This window comes from Zerene cesonia, chromosome Z, assembly GCF_012273895.1.
Source record: "Zerene cesonia ecotype Mississippi chromosome Z, Zerene_cesonia_1.1, whole genome shotgun sequence".
Taxonomy (NCBI): Eukaryota; Metazoa; Arthropoda; class Insecta; order Lepidoptera; family Pieridae; genus Zerene; species Zerene cesonia.
Window position 1 is genome coordinate 5,866,780 of NC_052122.1, and position 22,464 is coordinate 5,889,243.

General features: G+C 33.2%; 1 protein-coding gene across 6 annotated transcripts in view; it reads right to left on the reverse strand.

The window, feature by feature from the left end:
- Nucleotides 1–22,464, reverse strand: part of LOC119835803 (basement membrane-specific heparan sulfate proteoglycan core protein-like) — a 102,138-nt gene that overhangs the window by 65,604 nt on the left and 14,070 nt on the right. For all 6 annotated transcript variants that reach the window (XM_038360806.1, XM_038360805.1, XM_038360803.1 and 3 more), the window contains exons 2-9: nt 5,505–5,634; nt 4,929–4,995; nt 4,362–4,441; nt 3,720–3,882; nt 2,790–2,962; nt 832–966; nt 425–718; nt 260–346 (exon numbers count right to left, since the gene is read on the reverse strand). In XM_038360806.1, the coding sequence (XP_038216734.1) occupies nt 260–346; nt 425–718; nt 832–966; nt 2,790–2,962; nt 3,720–3,882; nt 4,362–4,441; nt 4,929–4,995; nt 5,505–5,634 (1,129 nt within the window). The remainder of the gene's footprint in view (nt 1–259; nt 347–424; nt 719–831; nt 967–2,789; nt 2,963–3,719; nt 3,883–4,361; nt 4,442–4,928; nt 4,996–5,504; nt 5,635–22,464) is intronic.

The window sequence follows — 22,464 nt, forward strand, 5'->3', positions numbered from 1 at the left end:
CCCCCCCCCGCCATCCGCTTAAATTCACAGTTTCATATAAGTATATTGATAAAATATATGATTCTTTTATATGATTCTTTTAACCTGTTTATAAGAAAGACATATCGAAATACAAAATACTGAATATTTTTTTTGCATTGCAAAATTAAATTTAAATTCTTAGCATATATTAAAAATTTGTTCTTCGCAGAGCGTGTTCGTTCTCTCTTTTTACATTAAGTTCGTTGAATCTTGCATTATAATGGATAGTAATACTAACATTGTGGCTGTTCTGGCTGTTGCGGTGGCGCAGCCTCCGGGTTGTAATACTCGTCATTGTCCGTTTGCTCTGGAGCATCCCCACGTTCTTCAGGAATAAAAAAATAATATGTAAAATAAAACAAACAAAAAAGAAAAGAAAAAAAAATGTAAAATGACTACGTACGTGTAGGGGAAATTTCACAATTATCCTCGTCGATACCATTCGGACAGTCTCTAATACCATCGCATCGTTGCGACACGCAAATATTAAGAGTCGACCCATCACATGTGATCTTCTCACATTCCCCTGATCCTTCTCCAAGGTCAGAGTCTGAGGGAGACGCTTCTGTTACTTCGTTGGTTACTGTGTTGTTCGCATTGTCCTGATCCTGTTCATTAGGGGAGCTTTCAACAGCTGGTAATTTCCTGTCCTCGTATTTTGGATCCTCATCATCGTATATATTTTGATCTTCTTCAGCTTGGATAAAAGTAAAGCAAGTGAAAAAAATATAATAAAGAAATAAATAAATTAAAATACAATAATATAAAAAAAATATTGGAGACAGGAAAAAAAAAACAAAAAATGAATACCGTATCGGCATCCAATCTCATCGGAGCCATCAGAGCAATCTCTATTTCCGTTGCACAACGCAGATGATGGAATACAGCGACCGTCGTTACATCTTGATTCATCAGCAGCGCAGGTGTCAAGGGGCGTGTTGTATGCTATGGACGAATACTCCATGAATTTAATTTAAAGTATGTGGTGCTCAATGAGCAACCTATGTTTGGGGGCCGAGTCACCTTCGTCCGTAGGTGAATTCTCTAAACATTGAATCCCTAGACTTGGCCCCTTGGTGGTACTAATCAGGTGACATGGTGGAAGACAAAAGTCGCGGCTATGAGGACCACCTTTCAGCCGAAGGCGTGTCGCCAGGCATTTTCCGACACGTTAACGCTGATGTAACCTTAGTGAAGACGGGTCGAAAGAGTTGCGCCTATACTATTTGAACGATCTGATGCACGCTGTCGTTACAGCATCTGAAGACTAGTCATGGAGGTTAGCGGGATCTGAGGTACGGTACACTGCTGGCCAACCGCTAGTCAGAAGGGGGCCCAAGAAGCCTGCTAGTCACACGTGAATTACGCGGCTATACGCGGCTATGCACGGCTGCCCCGCCAATTAACGAAAAATCACAAGATGCGCCATAGTGATGGTTGGCGACCGGATGAGAGAGTCCTATGAACATTCTTTGGGGGGCTCAGGCGTCCCCGCTGTCTCCAGACTAGTCCCCAATAGTGTAGCTTCTAAGTATGTGTCTCAGTTATAGAAGTAGCTTGCCTCGATTTACTGCCGTCTTCCTACCTAGTTCACTCGTCAAAAAAAGTTATGTTAAAAGCAAGGTACAAGAAGAATGTTATACAGCGGCAGCACTCTCTCTCGCAGATAGATACCTCACTAATATCAGAGGTTACATTCTTATCTCGGTTCAGTCCACTACCATCTAGAGACTAAAACACCTTGTATCTTGTTCCTCAGGGAGACGCAGATAATATGACCGTCTGATGAGGCCTAGGCAAATAGCCTTCCGCTCAGCTAGTGTTATTGGGGGATTTCAATGCTCACCACCAGGAGTGGCTATACCCATACAAGTGCACTGACTTTGCTAGAAGAGAGATGCGGCGCGAGAGCTTTCGGCGAGTGTGGCGATACAAGTCTGCAGATTTGGACGAGATGCGATCTTCCTTTATATTCTTGGCGACCTGTTTCTTTTCTTCTGAAGATCCTACGATCTGCGACCAACCACCTCGAGCTTTTTCGTATCACCTACTCCTACTTTGGTTCATACATTGAATCAAGAGCCCATGAGGCTTCAAAAAAGCTTGTTATTCTGGCGAAGGTGAGACAGTATATTGCAGCTCAGTTGCTCAATCTCTACCAAGCACAAGTCCGGTCGTGAATGGAATACTGCTCTCACCTCTGGGATGGTACTGCCAAATACCAGCTGGAGACGCCTGACGTTATAGAGAGGCGTGCTAAGAAGCTCAAAAAACGATGATCTAGTAGGCAGAAGACTACAGAGTCTCGCTCTACGCTGTAGAGTGGCGAGTCTATTAGATACACCTTGGAGAGTGCGCTGCGGAATTGCTCAACTTGAGGATCTGGGGATAATTTGGGAATCTTCAGAAGCAGAGTGAACAGGTATCATCTAAAGTGCGCTCCATCTTAGACTACATCTACGCTTACTAGCAGGCGAGATGGTTGCCAAGCGATTCCCTATTACACATTAAAAAAAACCAATCAAGTGGTACTTTTTTTCCATTGATCTAATGATAATGAACTAACTCATAGTTCCGATATTAGTTAAATCTGCCTAAAGAAACGTTTTCTGACGGCTTAAGAGTTATATAAGGTTAATTACCGAGAACGAATTCTCATAATAAAGTTCCTTGTCCATCGCGACCACTTTTCAGTCCCATCTTCCTGATCCTTCCTTTGACCAAAATCTAATTAAACAAGTCTGCTTATTAAAGAAATATAAACTAACCTGGATCAATAACGGTGGCACTAAAATCTTCATCAGTAACAGTGACGTCGCCGAGCTTCCTCTTCTTTCTGATGTGTTCGCGAAGTATTTCAACAACTTTGTCAGTATCTTCGTATCCGATTGTGACTATCTCCAAAGTAACCTTACAAGAGAACTCGTCGGTCGCGCGGGATCTGTAATTGTAAGTGATCAAATTATGACAAATGAGTAAAATATTGTGACACCAGTAGAAAAATACATTAATTGTAAAAGCCGTATTGACATGGCTATATAATCCGGATGAGTCCGAGCAGTGTGACTTATTTTACAAATTGAATTTTAACGAATATTTCAATGTATTTAAGGACATCGTGTGATATGAAGTTAGTTAGTAAGGGAGAATCAATATGTTACGTGTAAAGGGAGAATCAATATGTTATCAATACGTTACGTTACGTTACGGAATTAAAGGGGTGGGGATCGAAGTGAATCTCATTTAATCTCACGTTAGGAAGAGGGGAGGTCTCGAGTCTTATCAGCATTCTTATTAATACTTAAGTCCTAATGTTAACTTCAGGAAAGATGTTTGATCCGCATGGGATTATACTAAAACGTATTAATGAAATACGCAAATGTAAAAATAAATTAATGAATAAATTATAATTTTAAATGGATTCACACAATTGATATAAATATATCATCTTATATAATATATAAGATGATAAACCGAAATGCGTGAAACCAACAGTTTAGCTTGGCAAACAAGACTTCTGTACACAAACAAAATCGCAATTGTAACCTAGCACTATTATTATTCTTGCAGATTTAAGCGGATAATAACTATGGACCGTATTGCTATACCTTACATACTTGTAGGTAATATTTCTTTTTGTTATTGACATATTTCCATTTCCACGTTTGTGTTTATTAACTTTAAAAATCGATACTTACTGTATTCTTACAAGGTTCGCTCTATGAGTTCCAGGGAGGTCCCTGAACACTGCGTTGACAGCTTCAGCGAGAGACTTGGAGAAGTTTTGGAAGGCCAACGAGTCACGATTCGAGTAATTCATTTGGTATGGCTCCATAACCACGAATGTGACACGAAGCGTCTCTGTAATATAAAGTTAATTAATGAGTTTTGTGTGATAATCACTTGCTACGTAAAATAAGTTAATTATTTTTTTAGCTCGCAAAATTCCATCTCTTTATATAAATATAAAACTGTGCTAAAAAAATATGGTGCATATACCATACATGAGCTCAGTAAAAATACATTACACACACAAGCATGAATTTGACAAACACGTGGATATAGTTATGGTCGAATGTACGGACTTTTATCATAACTAAAATGTTATATTATTGTTATATTTAACAAGTTTTATGGGTGTCATCGATAATTTTAGTTGAGTACACTATGTAATTTCTTTCCAAATAAACAATTTTGAATTTTTTTATGCATTACAAATTGCAACGGCTAATAGCAGTGTTACTACATTCGGTTCTTAGCAATTGCGTGTCTTAATAGCCCTCAATGTACTATTTATTATGTTGTGTATCTGGACTTAAAAAATAATGAAAAATACTCACTTTCTTTCAACTCCGGTTCTAGTCGATCGGGGAATCCTGATCCACCATCGACCTCATTTCCGCTGTCGAAGCTTTTGTCACTGAAAGTAAACGAAATATGTTGAGTCAAAACACATCTTTTAGTAGTATTATTCGACATGTTTCAGTTGCAAGCAAGCGTGGTTTTTAGTTTGTTACAAACATCTATTATCAGTGCTATTTTTTACGAATAGATTTGTGCTCGTTCTAAAAAGTAGATGAACCCACATTTTCCAATCAGATTGTACTTTATGTATCAGAAAAGATTGTTATAATGTTGATCTGCTTTTATACATTCACCATCATACCTATGTTTATTTAGTTATTTGTATGTATAAAGTATTTAACTGTACTATTAAAATTAACAAAACTTTTTTCCTGTTTATCTGGAGGCTTTGTAGCTAACAATACATGTTTAGCTCAAGTTAATAAAATTCCTTTCACAAAAAGTGTGGTGATCTGTTCAAGAGCTAAATGCAATTAACCACATATAAATACAACAATATTAATAATAAAGAATTTAAAAATATTAATAATTTAGAATCTTACCCGATGTCTTCGTCATCCTCAGTGACATTTTCGTCATATTCAGGAACTGGTGTTGATGAGAAAAATGCTGAAAGTTACGAAAAACGCGTATTATAAAATTCTAGGTATATCCTACCATTCCACGGATTGAGCCGTGGACTAAACGATGCAAACAACTAATCTCCAATTTCGTTCTATCTTTTACAATATTCTTCCCAAATTTTGCCGAAATTTACAGTACAGTACAGAGGGTTAGCCATGAATACATTAAAACACTTTTTGTATCGTCCATTTGATAAGATAATCATGTAATGTGTCACTTTTGACTAACTGTTTTAGTTATTTGGCTAATGTAAATTAAATTTTTTATACAAAAAAAGTCGGTTTTTCAACACAGCTTACGTTCAATAGAAGACCGAACCGGACCTTAAGTTAATAAAACAATAATGATATGGGAAAGGATATAGAAATGAAAACAACCAGTTGGCAATTAACGGATTGACTGTTATCTCCATTTAACTCCCAAACCTTTTAAGTTTAACAGAAATATGACAAAGTACTGAATCAGAGAACGTGCATAACGTCTGAGATACTTACACATAAGATCTCGTTTGAGCCGCTGTAAATGTCCTCCGATGCCGAGACCTTTATCGGTGTCGTCTACTTCCAAAAATTCGTTTGAAGCGTCATCCTCGCCTTCCCAGTATATATCCTCCGCCTTTGAAACCTGTAATAAAATATTTCTATGAATATTTACATACATGTGGTATATGATATATCAAAAACATTTCATTAATGTGCTTTTTATTATCATAACAGAGTTCTTTTAATTTCAAAATCATAGCGTATCCCTGTGTTGGTTTTTCTTTGTTTCCAAAAATAATATTTTAGCCAATCCATTGATGTAAAAGAAAATTTTATTGTTCCCTAATATGCCTTGTATCGCAGCGGAATGAATATTGTCTAAAACCTATACATATATTAATGTCACATATACAGTGAAAGTATACAGTCAATATACAATATAATTAAAATATAGATGCTTTCTGGGATGTCTCCAAGAATAGGTAAGTACTAGTCGGTGTTTGGATTGGTCGGCGCGCGCTTGCCCCGCCCAGCTAACGATTTCGATTTGGCAGCCCGCTGGGTGGCGAAATATTTCTACTGTCACCTTATAATACAAATGATTATAATACGAATCCTATAGATATCTTAAATATGACGCCACAACCTTTCCGTGTCCAGGCGAGACTGTGACCACAATCAGACAACCCTATTGCGTTATCTAATTCATAAATAGCTATGAATTTCTTTGGTTTACATTCTAAATATATTTCTAAAATCTCTAAGCATTAATGAATACCGAATTATTTAAATGTTTTTTATATTTCTTGACGTCTTTTCCACAAGTATACTATTAATTGACTAATTCCATTAAATTAATGTTATAATTCAGACGAAATAGTTTTTAAAACAACATGAAGAGGATATTTTAATATGCCTTCCATTATCAAAGAACTATCAAACATAACGCCTACAAAATAATATAAATCTGTTACATTTTAAAAGCACAAAAAAATTTCAAGAAAGGATGTAACGATTCGTAATTAATGATGTCATTTTGACGTCAGTATTCCAAGGAAATGCTATAAAGTAACAAATAGTCAGTTTACCTACTTACGTAATGTATATTTTAAAAGTCGATCCGAAAAATAGTAAAAGAATCAAGGTCGAGTGTAAATCTTAGTATTTAAATGCATCATTAGCCGCCTACATCATTCCGCGATTCGCAAATAAATCGACTCGGAAGCCGCAATTAGAGGGAGGGACGTTTGCGCTATCGAGAGATCCCCTTGCAATTTTATATAGTCCAACATGATCCGTAGACAAGTGTGGAAAACGCGACTTGCAAGATAATGGTCCTAAATATAGTAAGATATTTGTTCTAGCTTTATGAGGGAATTTAGACTTTGCTTATAAGAGGAATGTTTATAATGTGAATAATATGTAATATTTCTGCTAATAAATCTAATTATCAAAATGGATTCCAGCAGTTAGCATCAGGAGAATATATCACATGGAAATAAAGAGTAATATACAGAATAGAAAATATCGATCTTGGGGTAGAATTTGAACCAGCATTTTTCGCCTTACCGGGATAGCCACCTTACAACTTTACCACCTATGATCAATATCGAATTTCTTGTACTCTTTCGATTAAATGCGCTAGCGGCAACCAAGGTCATCCATTGAGGCAATTGAATTCCGCCTCATAACTTTTTTCTATTACTTATATTATTTATCAAATATTTTTATTTTTGATTTTTTTTTAATTCAATGGTTAATTAGGAACTAAAAAAATTACATATTAGAATAAATATTGTATAATTCGACAATTTTATAGCTAGTGTAATAAAGAATTAATTAATTATTAAATTTAAGTTTTAAATAATGAAATTCTCTAAAGTTTCGGCAAGGAAGTATCCCATCCGGTACGATCGAAATTAATATAGTCATTATCGCCGACTTCGTTAACTCATTTATATATTTATCGGGGCTTTGTTATAATTATACAATATGTCATAAGTAAAGCTCATAAGTAATGGTTGCATTAAAAATGCTAGGACGACATGATATTGTGAAAATTTACTTGACTTTGAATTCTGGTAATGTCTTTTTCAGATCTACTTCTTAGACGGCTAATATAAAATTTATAGCAGCTGCGAGTTCAACTTCATGGTCAATTTAAATTGTCTGTCGTTTATGGCTTGAGTTTTGAATTTTTTTATGAGATTATAAAAGAAAATCTCTTCTTGTTACATAATGTATTAAAGGCATTTCAAGATAAGATTATAAAGTTTGACACTCTTTAACGACAATTCCAAAGCAAAGTGTAATAATGAAAAATATAAGATGAATCATAGGCTCTATGTACAATTCTTGGTATCGTCTTGAGGTTTTAATGATAATTTATTATTGTTTTGAATTATATCCAATAAATACTCTAAGCCTACAGTTTTCATTAGCATACGATCGTAAACCTACAAAGGGAGTGTTGTGCGTTGATGACGAGTTGCGACACAACTATTAAGCCAATCATGTACAAATTGGCCGCTTCATAAAACAAATATATTTGAAGATGTCTGTGACTCAATTTAACTAAATAGACGCTTTGCTTAAAAAACTCGGTCAAGTATAGGTTAAATATCAATGACACATTACTTGCTTTCATTATATTAAATAACAACTGACGTGCATTATATAATTGGAGACTGATGCAACGGGAAAGCGTTAATAGTAGCCATATATTTGATTATCGTTTACATTAGAAGCATAAGTCTGTTTACAAAATAAATACATAGTACAGGAAACAATATTTTATACTGCATTCCTGATAACTGAACAATCTTTTAGAATTTTTAAGATGTGCTAAGTGTTCATAATGATTAATAAATATATACCTATTAATAAGAACTTCGATACATTGTAAACTGCACAATATAAATTGTGGGCTGTTAATTACAAATAGTTAGTTACTAATGTATATGTTGTTAAAAAATATAACATTTTACATTCTAAGAATTTTATTTCTGGTTTCCAACTCGATTATTTCTTTTTCCATTTTCACGTTTTTGTTTGTTATTCGGATCCTCTTAGTAAAAAATCTAAGCTAATTGCATTAAAGCTTGAGAAATTAAAAAAAATGTATTAAGCTCATACCAAAATTATGGGCAATGGGTAGAATATAGAATTGTTATAGGTATGCTCGTTGGAAACTGATCGACAAGTAACGTTCGTGGTTTACCGCGTTACCTAAACAATTAGTTAATTTTAGAGTTTATTGCTTCCGAACTAAAATAGAGAAGGACACATTTATATACTATGGTCAGTGACTCACGCCTTCGTTATTACTGTTTCATCGGAGGTCATTCATATACGTGTATTTTCGATGATGTTTCATGAAAGCGCATGACGCGTGTTGATGTTAATAAAATTATACCGCCCGTTGTGAACCCTTTTCTCCGATACAGTGATATGGAAAGGCCAAATTGGATATTTTTAATGCAAACGAAATATTATATGCACAGTACCTATTGTTAGGCTTAGCAGAATGTGTATTATATGATATACCAATATTCCGTGATCCGAATTTCTCTTTGTGTAATTATACACAATCTTCAGCAAACGAATTTTACCGTAATATGCATCTCGATCTCGATCTTCATTGAAATGCGAAAGTAACTCTTTCTATCTGTGTCTTCTTTACGTCTAAAGCACTGAATCGAATTGGGAGAAATATAGTTTAAGACCTTTGACAACGCGGGTGAAGCCACAGGCGGCGGCTAGTATTCTAATAAATCTTTACATTGACGATAAAACAGAGCGTGGTACATTGTCAAAAAGCCACTCCATATAGCATTTCGTACTTTCTTGCTCATTTTGTAGGTTTTGTGAATAACAATGCATAATTCATGCTACAGCCACTCTATACAATTAGTTCCGCAGATGACATGTTAGATCATGTCTGAGATACAAGACACACATAACTAAAGTGACCATTTGTTAACTGATAAAAGCCCATGGACATACCTATTCAAAGCTATCCTTTTACGTGGATATCAATAATGTATCCAAACAATATAATACGTTCACGTCATTCTATTTATTGTAACCAAATCGATATTAAATTGTTTACATTATATATTTTAAAACAAATACTTAACAAATATAGGTCACGATCAGAACGTGTTCTGATTATTGTATATTCATGGTACACTACACGTGTTAAAATTGTAAGCTGTTGATATGTTGTATTACAGAATCTTAAACAGTTCCTAAGACTGTTTGATGGAATAGGATATTGTGTAAAATGACCCAATAATCTGGAATAGTTCAAACTCGCTCGCGTAGTTAAATAAGTTGTAACCCACATACTTCCCGTTGTCCTAGTGGGATTTTCGGGGTTCAAACTATTTTCCTTATTCGGGCCTCGTAGTTTAGTTTTGTGCAAAATTTCATCCAAAACTGTTAAGGGATTTAGACGTGAAGAAAAGGCAGACTGAGTAACATAAACAACCTAACGACATTATTGAATGTTACAAAATTATATAACATTCCATGAATTACTTTTTTAAAGAATGATATTTAAAAGATTTGTTTTTAGTAGATATATCTTTTTTTCATTATTTTCTTTCTATATTTAAACTATCTTTACTTTCTATAATTGCTCTCTCAAACAAAATAGGTCTCATTGTAACCGTTTTTCTTACTAAACTACCGTTAAAAGTTCATTAGACAATATTAACGCAAATCAAAACATTTCATTTTATATTCATAAGTAATTCGCATCACATTGAAAATGTGCACAAAACTACGTCACAGCTTAAGCCAGAGAAATTACTTTGATGCTTAGTGGAACCTTCGCAGTTGTACGCACGTTTACACTCCTTTAGATTATCTTTTTCATGTCAGATCAAGCATTGAAGCTGGTGGGTTTCCTCATGGCACCTGAGCGATCACCGACCCCACCGACCAAGAAAATTTGCAAAGGTTTAAGGCCTTTCTTCTGGTATTTAACTATTTTGAGTCAATAAGAGGATAACAAAAACATCGATAACAGGAATAAACGGACAGATAATGAAGGATGTGGAAAAGAATACAGGTCTCTTTCTACCCTAACAAAACAAACATATAGTATTCACATTCATATGCTTATTCTTCACTCCAATCTTCTGTGAAGTGTGTTACCTTCAGAGGCGAAGGCTGGCCCAATTCAGAGCGTGCCCGACTCTAACATTGAAAATGTTAATCAAATAATATTATATATGTAGTCTGATTAGTGAATTCGTCTTATTAAGATAGGTGCACAATAACAACGGCCGGATGTTACTAATATAATGACGCGAAAATAAAGCCGGCATATATTCATTACGTCATCATATTATATCGTGAACAGTTGTTATATTAATGTTAATTTCTAAAACGTCTTCACAAATTTACTAAATAAATTGATCTGTTTATAATTCTAATGATATTCAAAAGCCAGTAATATTTTAAAGTAATTAAAGTTTTGATATATATTCTCATGTACGAAATATTAACAGGGACGTACGGCAGATCATTAAAACGTACATTTTATTTTCTTGACCACGGTAAATATTTTAATCATCGATCCGAAACCGAGACCTAAGCCTTATGTAGGCCAACCTTTGGTGGGCGTCCGATTCAGACATACTTCAATTAGAAAGCTACCGTAGGAACATTCATTTGATACAAATGAGTGCAACTCATCCGCAGAGGGTAATAATTTTGGTTTAATTTTATATACAGATATTATTTACATTGCCGTGATGTTTTTATTCCGTATATCCCGATAGTTATTATTTCTAATGATAATCGAAATGTTATAAATTGAATTATGTTATAAATTTGTGTGTTATGCCAAGATTTAAAAGGGTAATTACATAATTCAAACATTTACGAACTACCAACTCTAGGTTTTTTTAATAAACTATCTCTCTGATGTCTTTTTGTTTTTAAATTAAAAAAAAATACAATACTCAATCCTCAAAGTTTCCGATTACGAATAGAAACATGGCCAGTGTTAAATTTATCAAGTAATTTTAAATCGTATATCAAGTGGTATGAAGGTTAAAATTGTGTGATAATTCCACATCAAACTGCAAGGGGTCGGAAGGATAGCTTACCTCATTAATACCTACTTTAATGAAGGCGCGGCTCTAATTGTTTTCACAATTAGACACCGACGCTGTGATTTTATATCTACGAATATATTTTGTGAAAATCGCTTAGGATAAGTAAGTTTCTTTGTATTTAAGAACGACTTGAACCAAATAGGTAATAGTTTAAGAAGTATCGCGTTATTTTAATAAATTGAATTGATACATTCTTTAATCGTCGATATATAATATCTAACTTCATGTCTCTGTAAGGTATTAACACACACATAAAAAATAGTAATTACACAGGTACAACACACAATTAGACAGAATTGTTACTTTGCAGAATCCGATTTACTCTAGCTGCTATCTCTACCTATGTTTCGTAATTAAAAGCTTGAAGTCTCAACTAGCCACCTTTTAGTGTAGCAGCTAAGGCGATTTTCATTTCATTAAACAACACTCCCTCTTGAATTAAATGGGAATTGAGCATAGGAGATCATTGTTCGAGACCACTGACAAATATTTTCATTCCAAGAGAACTTTCAATACCATAAAAAAAACTGATTACTGATAGACTGATAGACCTAGTTACCAAGTAGGATAAAAATATATCTGGACACTATTACGGGTTTTCAAAAACTTGCCTCTTGTCCCTTAAAAATATATCCATATAACATATATTCAGTAAACACATTATATGTTTAGTTTTATATGTTTTGCAATAGATATTTTAGAATTGAGTAATTTTTAGTTACAAGTGTTCTCTCTTTATAATTAATTATTTTGAACAAAAGACAACTTCATCTATTACAATTCTCTGAACTCGTATACCAGAACTAGATACAATATATATACAATTCAAAGATATCAACACTAATTCAGCTGAACATTTGTCATTGACTGCATTCGCTATTGAACTAACAACAAGACAATAACATAGACACATCACTTCAATAATAATTAATTTTCATGTTAGATTGAGAACTATTCGCAGAAACTAAATTTAGATTTAATATATCATAGCATTAAGGTCTATATCAAATTTGCAATGAATAATATCAGATACAACAATATCAACAACGTGACTCGAATTCTCTGTATTATGTCAATCAACATAAATTGTTTTTAAATAGTATTTAGCTATATATGCAATTTTTTTAAATAATGTTTAAAGTCTACGAAGAGCGAGCCACATATAAAAGAACAATATACTCGTAAACATAGCTCATTTTTTGTAGATAAGGCACGGGGCGGCTTGGCAAAGTAATTACTACAATGTAGGAATATTCGTACTTTTTATATCAATATCAAGGAAATACATAATCATTACGTGCTTTTCCATTTTCAGTAACATTATCTCACCAAACGCTTCAATAGGTGTAATTAATTGTTTGCGATGTTTTTCATTTTAAATCATCTAAGATGTCGATGTGAACGAAGTAAAAATAAATACTGAAATGTTAAATTCTCATATTTCATATCAGTTGAAATAAACTAATACTACGAACTAAAGTGCTAATTAATTATGCTTAAATTTTGCTTTATACTTCAATCAAATGAAAACGCTCTGCAAGGCTATTTTAGTAAATGAGCCTGAGCCTGCTACCAAAGGGGGGCTCTGAACTCTATAAACAATAGACAGATAAAAAAACAAGCAAAGCAATATAAATATCACTGTAAATAACGTTTTTGATTGAACAATTACCGTAACAAACTTGTTGCATGACAGTAATTACGCCACTAACAACTGATATCTACGCTTATGAGTTCGTTCGATCGAGCGCCCTATAAATAATCAAAAACGTAATTTTGTTGAAAGGTAACGTTTTGTAAATTTCATGAGATTTTGTGTCGTCGTATGACATCGATTGTTTAATGACCAATTTGTTAATTATTGTACACTTATGACCTTACAAATAAAGGTGGTATAAATTTTATTATTGAGTCTCTCTAAAGGTCTTTAACATGACATTTAATTATATCATAGAAACGTTTCTCTTACTGTAACCCTAACACCGAGTTTCACTTTTTTATTTTAGGAATGGTAACCGAGCTAGTGGTTAGTCTGATGATGAATGATAGGTCCTCTATAAAAAACCCGGTAATTGATCGATCTGGAGACAGAAAACATATATTACTAAAATAATCATTCAGCAATTACAAACAATTATTTACTATTTAGTGGTTTTATAACGTACTTCAAAATCCTAATTCCTTTCATAATTATTTAGAGATCGAAATTCATTTGAGAGGGATTTAATGAAAATGAATAAAATATCTCATATTAGAAAATTGTTTTATAACGAGTAAACGAAACACTTATATTTGATTCATATATACATTCGCATATTTCTCAATCTCATAATTCATGTATTCGCATATTTTTCAATCTCATAATAATGGTCGTTTAAACTATTTTCTCGGAAACTTCATGTCTGATCATTTCAATAGTATTGTCATAAAAGAAGAGAATTAATGAACTGGACAATTTTGACATTCTAAGCGACTAGTTATAAAGATATTAAGCGATATTAAGTGCATACACGGTTGGTTTATAGGAAATCTTCTTTTATGCCAAAACTATATTGAATGTCACTATTCCAAGCTTATGTTAAAATACATGTTTATTTGCCGTATGCGACTAATAACCTCCTCTATAATCAGCTTATAGTATCTGTGAATGGAGAAAATGTATATTTGACATATTGAATTTTAGCGGGAAACGTCTTGGTGCAAAATATAGACGGAGTTGCGAATACGCCACCACCGTAATGGGTTTGCAATTAGGTTAGGAACGTTTGCTAAAAATAGGGTTGCCACTTTTAGACAATGGATCAATCAAATTTTTTGTGCTTTTTTCTATGAACGGCGCGTTTATTTCCAACCTGGATATAAATGTTGGCAATCTCTATATTAGAAAAGTACATATATATTTTTTTTATTGCAAGTCATGAATTTGGAACCGTATAACCAATACTTAACTTATTGGAAAAACTTGTTCGTGTTTAATTTTAGTTTTTATTTTTAAGCCTTACAGTTATATACTACAGAATAAAAACAACTTATATTTTTCTATATGGCTTTTCACTTCGAAATATATCGTAGTATTTTGGTAATCAATTAGCATGCAATTGTATTATATTATGAAAATATATGATATGATGTGCATTCTTTAATTCAATATACAATAAAAATAGAAATCGATTAACTACAATTGTATACGAATTTTAAAATATAAAAATTACGTGTCAGGTTGTAGTTTGGGAGTCGGCGATGGACTCCCAAACTACTCTACCGATTTTAATCAAATTTGCACACCATGCGTAGTTTGATCCAATTTAAAAGATGAGATAGTGTATATTATTTCATTAAAGACTACCTGGATGGAACTGGGGCAAGCAGCTATTAAAAAGCATATGATCATATTTTTTATGTAGACAGCTGAAACAAAAAGCTTAACTAATATTCAGAAGAGGCATAGCAGAATTCCATGGTATTAATTGTGAGAACTTAAATACCAAAAAGAGAAACCAACGTCTAGAGTCTCGGTATATTTGAACAAAAGATCATATTTTCAAAGTAACGCTCAACTCTCGCATCACTTAGCACTTCGCTAAATTTGCCAGCTTGTTTACAGTGCAGACCCCTACTATTGTTTCGATTTTAGGTCTCGTCAATACAATGGTGACGTATTCGTGAGGGGTTACAAGGGGTTATAAAACCTTTATTTATATTGAGCATGATTAAAAATCTATGAAATAAATTCCGTTCAAAAGTATATCTTATATTAAAATAACACAGCGTCATATCAAATTTATTTTCAGAAAAACAAGTAATTAAGTTACAATGAACAATATAACTGTTGCACTGAGTCGTAAAATACATCTATGTAATTACATTTAAATGTTTTACAAGTTGAAAACTCATGATTTGAATGAAACTCAAAAATAAAATATTTTGCATAATAACGAAAAAACTTATATCAATTTAATTCTTTGTTAATTTTGGTCTGAGTTCTCATTAGTTATCTATTTATTATTAATTATATCTGATAGAACGAATAGAGCGCTATAAAATTTTGCTTACTTTCGAGATTACTGCGTTTGCTCTCCTTAGTTCATAATCTCTTGTTATATGCGCTAATACTAGTTTAATCAATGCCATTAGGACTATAACAGCAGTCCGATGGCAGGACCTAGCCACAAATATTGGATCCGGATGGTAAAGACTTCAATCGGAACCCAACCAAGTACATAACAATTTTATATAGAACTAAGAGCGACTGTACAATCCTGCCTCTTATAATACTGTCAACAAATTGTAGTTTTAATAATATTTACTTGTTAAACAGATTAGGCGAGTCTAACCGCGTTCTAAGAATTGGCTCGCGATGACGTCATTTAGATAGCCTGTGAATTGTGAATTTATGGACCGTATTATATTAATTTATACAGTATGTAATGTAAACCGCAAATGTATAGGTATATATCAAACCAACAATGTTGGGAATATTTTTCGTTTTAGAAGGATATTTCAAAACAGAAAATTGACGTTATAAATCGGAATAAATTGAATGCACAAAATAACAACAAACTGATTAAATAAACATTTTCCTGTTTAGAGTTCCCATGAACATCAAAGGATTGTTCGGGGAAATCTATCACGTATTATTTAGAATGCACATCCATATTTTTTATTTAGAATAAAAAATCTAATATTTAAAGCATCAAGTCATATTCTGGGAATAATCCACTATGAGAGATTCGATAACGATTTAATACATCAAATGAGTTTTGTTTCCGACTAAAACGTGTTTATACGGATTACCATGCGGTACGGTGGATTACGCTTATTATAATCGAATATTACATATTATTTAAAGCAAATAGTATAAAGCATCAGTGTCATCTCTATATTAGGTAGGTAGGTATAAGGTCAAGTAATCACACTAATTACACGAATTATAAATGTGAAAGTTTATTTATTTGAATGTTTGTCCATCAATGACGTTGAAACTACGGAATGGATTTTGATGAAATTTGGTATACAGGTAGGATTTGGGTGATCGGATACATTTTATATCGATTAATCGATCTTGATATCCGGGCGAAGCCGGGACTAGCGTCTAGTTTCTAATAAATTATTGTAAATACCTATAATGAATTATTATTGTCTATTACAAATATGTAATAATCATCATCATCATCGTCAACTCATATATGATCGCACTCCAGAGACACGGGGCTCCTGTCCTCCTCATATCATTCGGGTCATAACGCACCACGCTGGCCAAGTACGGGTTGACAGATGTCACATGTCATCGAATTTCGATTCTTCCTTATCTTGGTTCGTTATTCAGGATATTTTACTTAACCGTTTTATGGTTATAATGTACAGATAAATAAAAAAATCAATTTATTTCTGGCAAGCTCGTTCTCGACACCCCGATTTTTCCCTTTTAAGTTCTAGGTCCTAACAACGAGCCACCATTGCTTATATTAATTAAATGCATTCTTGTGTAACTATTTGGTACATGTAGTAGAATATTTTCTGCTAAATCTGTAAAAAATGGGAGCATTGTGATGTATTCGTTCGGGTTTCTAGAAAATCCAAGTAATCTCGTTTCATGCTATGATATTTAATATTATAGGTACTGTGTTGAAATCAAATCAAGATACGTCGTTTACAAACGTATGCATGCATCAGACATAATATGTAGCAGCCAGACTAGTGATTCCTGTTTCAATACCAGAGGAAATGAGCTTATGAAAATTCAATAAGCATTGTTACTTGCGTATTTAAATAGAAAATAGCTACGATATCGTGAATGTATGACAATATTATATTTGATGACAAAATAATGACACGCATTATAATAATTTGGCCAAGATTAAAAATCAACTGATATGTTATTTGTGGTAATCCACCATATCTATGCTATACATCTAATTAATTATATAATATACATCTAATTAATTATATTGTTCCTTGCAACCGAGATGACCTACTCCTTGGTACAGCGATCGATGTGTGCGTAGAACCGTTAAGTCCTGGGTTCGATTCCCGACTCACAAAAAAGGTCTCGGGCTGGCAGGACGCAAAGGGCTAATCAACGACTTGTCCATAAATAAAATCACTGAAACATCTGCCCCACTCCCCACTACGATGACACGACACTTCACTTTTAACTGACCGAGATACACGCTATTCTAAGATCTTTTAAGTTAACTATAACTATATTAAATTAATAAAACATCTAAAACACAGGCTTAGGACCAAAATTCTGATAACAGAGCGCCCAATAATGCTTAAAAATTTGCAATGAAATTGGGTGCTTTTGAATTAATGCATTAGCTTATACGCAAAACGACAAAAAGTCGTATAAATTTAGTAAAGTGTGCCACGAGTTTAAAAAAAATATTGAACCGTAAGTAACATCAGTACTTGCTGAGGCAACTTTCTTTCAATGTTGTATTTCTGAGGAAGTGGAGAAATGGAACATATTTTCATAAATCTTACTGTAATGTTGCGTGTATCCTTTTCAATCCAATAACGAAGCGCATTGTTTTACACATTTTCAATACGCGACAAGCCGAAATGATTTTATTAAATATTTTATATGGTAGCTTAATCTTATAGTATTACCAAAAATATTACAAAGTAACAAAATGCCAAATTCTCGTAATTGAAATGTTAACTGTGGATTTATATCATTTTATATATTCAAGCCTTATCGAGCAGTTTTTATTAACATGTTTTTTGTTGGGTTTTGGTAGGTACTACATGCGCCTAACATTGCTTTACGTAAACACGAAAATTCTATGAGTTCTCTGTGAATCTTCAGTCATGATGTCATAGAAATAACAGAGCCGTCTGCGGCGACCTTGAAGTTATATTATCTAAAGTCAACACACCAAAATTTGCAACGTTTATAAGTACACATATATAAATGCCTTACTTACTTCATCCTTTATATATTTACCTACATTGCATTGATCATCAACATCCTTTATGTATTTAGCCATGTGTTAATAATATTGTTGGTTATTTTAAAACATGAAGAAATATTCTTAAACCCATTTGTTAATTAATAATATATCCCCGAAATATCGATAACGCAGTTGGACAATTAACTTATTCATGAAAATGAAATTTTACGTGAACCGGCTAGTTTTTAATGAGGACTAAAGTGCATTATTGTTTGGGAAATATCCTTGTGTAAAACCACATTTGGCAACAATTTTATAAGCGTGTATTTTTTTTTATACATTTATAATAGAATAGGGCTGGGCGAACAAATTCACTGATTATAATAACACTATTATTATTGAATATGACTATTGATACTAAGTTACACCATCGTCAATTAATACGCTATTTGTGACCTCATCCACCGGTTTAACATTAAAACAAAATACTACATTCCAATTATGTTTAAATTTATGTTATCATATTAAATTTTCGTTTAATAAGAGTAATAATTAACAACGATTATCATTAATACGATCGCATTTTTCGACCAGCTATAAAGTTCATCGGCATAAGAAAAGCGTCTCGGAATTTGGACCGCGCTAGCAAAGCGAAAACATAAACATTTTTTAAATGTATCTCAACATCTCGTACCGTCATCACCTGAGAGTCCTTTGTCAGCGCGCTCAGCCACCAAGCAATTGTTAAATGTTCTCCGGCATACATCTCTTTGCATGCACAGCTGAAAGACGCCACGCCACTACTGGCGATTTGTAGCAGAGAACTCAATTAAAACTATGCGTTTATTTTTCCTTTTAAATATCTTTATAGCTTTCGCCTACTTTTGTCGTATGTATATGTACTTGTTTTAATTTTAATGAATTGTTATTATTATGTCTTATTCATTGATTATTAAAACAATGCATTGCTTGCGTAAGCTAGTGATAACTTGTTAACTAAACTGCTTGGTTATTTTTAACAATAAATTATGTTGTTTAAAGTAATTTGCAAGCAATCGCTGAATTTATTTCACCCAAAACAACCGTTGTTTATTGCAACGTGTATGTAGCGTGAGTAGTGTTTCGGAAAATGAATTCAACAATAAATTTGTATTTTTTAGAGAAACATATTGAAAAATTCACTCCCACCGAAGAAAATAAAGACGTTTGGTTTATTTCTATGCAAATTGCAGGCGTTAAGCGGATCTGTTTAACGCACAATAATCGAACACAAACATAAATATACAAATGAGCGTCGGTCTCAGTTATGCAACGTGGCCTGTTTGGTCTACTTTAAATAATACCTTTATTTATAATGCATATTGCACACTCCAAAGCATATTTTATGTGGAGTTTGTCTGACGAGGCGTTATCGTTTCGATGACGAATCGAAATGAACATTACTTAAATTTCAACGCGTCGGCACTGCACTTCAAATGATTGTCGTGTTTTCTAACACTGATTAATGGTTTGATAAAATTCTACTTCAATATTTGTAACCGATAGCATCACGTGAAATACTAAGTAACCCACCATTTATTAAATATTTAAGGGGAATTTGTTAATTTACATGAAACGTCCGAGCAGTAATGACTTTTGTAAGAAACAATTAGTATTTGTACGGATGAATTTACAAAAGTAAATACATGGTGGATATCCATACTACAGTATCGTACCTAATCACGATTATATAAATGTTTCAACCTAAAATACATACGAACTTCATCATAACGTGAATGATTAAGCATATATAATTTCTAAAAACGGACGATTCAGAATAGTTGAGAGGATATATATTAATACATAGTTAGATTCGTATAGAGCTAGGGTACGGGCGTGACAGCGGTGTATATGTGGTTACACCACTCCTTTGTGAGTATATCGCTAATGCGGGCTCCTTGAGACACTTATCATTTGATGTCTCCTGTTCAACGCCACGGTTAAGGCTGACTTTACGAACACGTAGGAATAAAATATATCGATACATTTTATCTTTTTAAAATCATAATATACATTTTCATTAAATAATTTTGTCAAAATCCAGGGTAATGCAGTTATATACAAAATTTCATGTAATAAACTTTTGACGTAATTATAAAAATGTTGGTAAGTAGTATGTATTTTAAATTATTAAAATAAAAGTTGATAATAAACTTATTTATTTCATAGTTAAACTAGAAAGTATAGGTAACAATAATTAACATTAAACCCGAATAAGATACAATAAGACTAATATGCAAAAAAATATGTAAATACAGTATTCGCCCACAGCTCTGTGTCTGATTACATCTGTCAGTGGGGTTGAGTTTAATAGCTCATGAAATATATGTAAGCAAGGCGAAGTCTGCCACTTGAATGAGACCGGCGAAGCAAATAGATATCTACATATAGCCTCTAGAGTCATTGTTAACTCTCCCGTAATCCCTTTTTGACTCGCGATACAAGTCATTTTTCGTAGAGGAAGGCATCTCGATAAACATAAGCTATTGTCTCGAAACGCTTGGAATTTTATGTTAAATAGTCCGTAATCTTCTGAAGAGGAAGGAGGCATTTGTAATTTTACCGTCGTCTCCTCGTTTATCATTAGTGAATATATGCGTTAAGGAATAACTCGTAAAACGCTAGTTCTAAGTGTCATTTTATGAAATTGCAAAAACGATATTATAATACGTTACTTGTACTTATTATTTGTTTATTTATTTCGTCTATTTGGAATGGTTTATTTATTGTTGATGCTCATCATTTTATACGAAATCTCTGTCTCTATGTCTTGAGATCACGTCGGCCAATAATGTAAACAAACAGAATCAAAAATAAAATTTTGTTGGTGATTGATTTGTTTACAAATTTCATAATTAAATGTGTAAGTCATACTACAGCGACTGGATGGATGTATGTTAACATCATATACTGTTTTCCATACTGGCGAAGAGCCCAGCCTTTATTTAATTAATATCACGTTTGAGTGGTTCTGATATTTTTACCGGATAAATAAACGAACGGAAATACGGAACAGTGAAAGGATATTGATGTGATGTGCTTGATGATTCAAGGCCTCTGCCTTCTTAACGAAAATTGTTTGAAACCCGATTGAAACAAATGAAGACCAAAGATCTCATAATAGTTCCCAATGTCACACACGTAACACGGGCGGAGTTGCTAGAACATTGTAATTATTGTGTACATTTTAATCTCCTTAAAATATAAAAGATCCTCATTACGGCATTGCCGATCGCTGCGCGTTTGTTTTTTCACAAGCGCGTTCACCGTAGCGAGCCGGTAATCCCTTGTTGATCGGCGTACGTTATAAAGTTACGAAATTATATCGGAAAAAATACTTTGCTGTGCACAGGACAATGGTCGGAGCGAGCTGCAAGCAAATTAATTGATATAGACTAATAGATCCTTGATTTGGTAGAACTGAAATATTGTTTTCGGAAATAAATAAGCAAAAAATATGTTCTCGCAAAATCATAAACGAAATATGAATTTCGTATTAAAATCTGGAAAACAATAAATTTTAAGAGTGGAAGTAATTACATATATGCAATAACTCGTTTAAACTGTACATTCCGCTAGTAATTTTTTTACGATTACGTCGAAATAATCTATCCTATCTCTCATGAGATTAATATTAATTGTAGGGATATATGTTCGACGAATAATTGGCAATATTCTACATTTTTCCCGATAGTGAACTACAAAAAAAAAAAAACAAAAAAGGTCAGAATATCACAAACCAGAGCTGAGTGTCGCGTGTAATACATAAATTCATACGTTAATGGCCTGTCCGTGTCATATGAAATCTTGACCAGAATTGCTTTTCTATTGTTATTCAATGGACAGTCGCGGTTCAAATATTTTATCACTATAACTGATCCCATACATATAATGATATTCATTTCT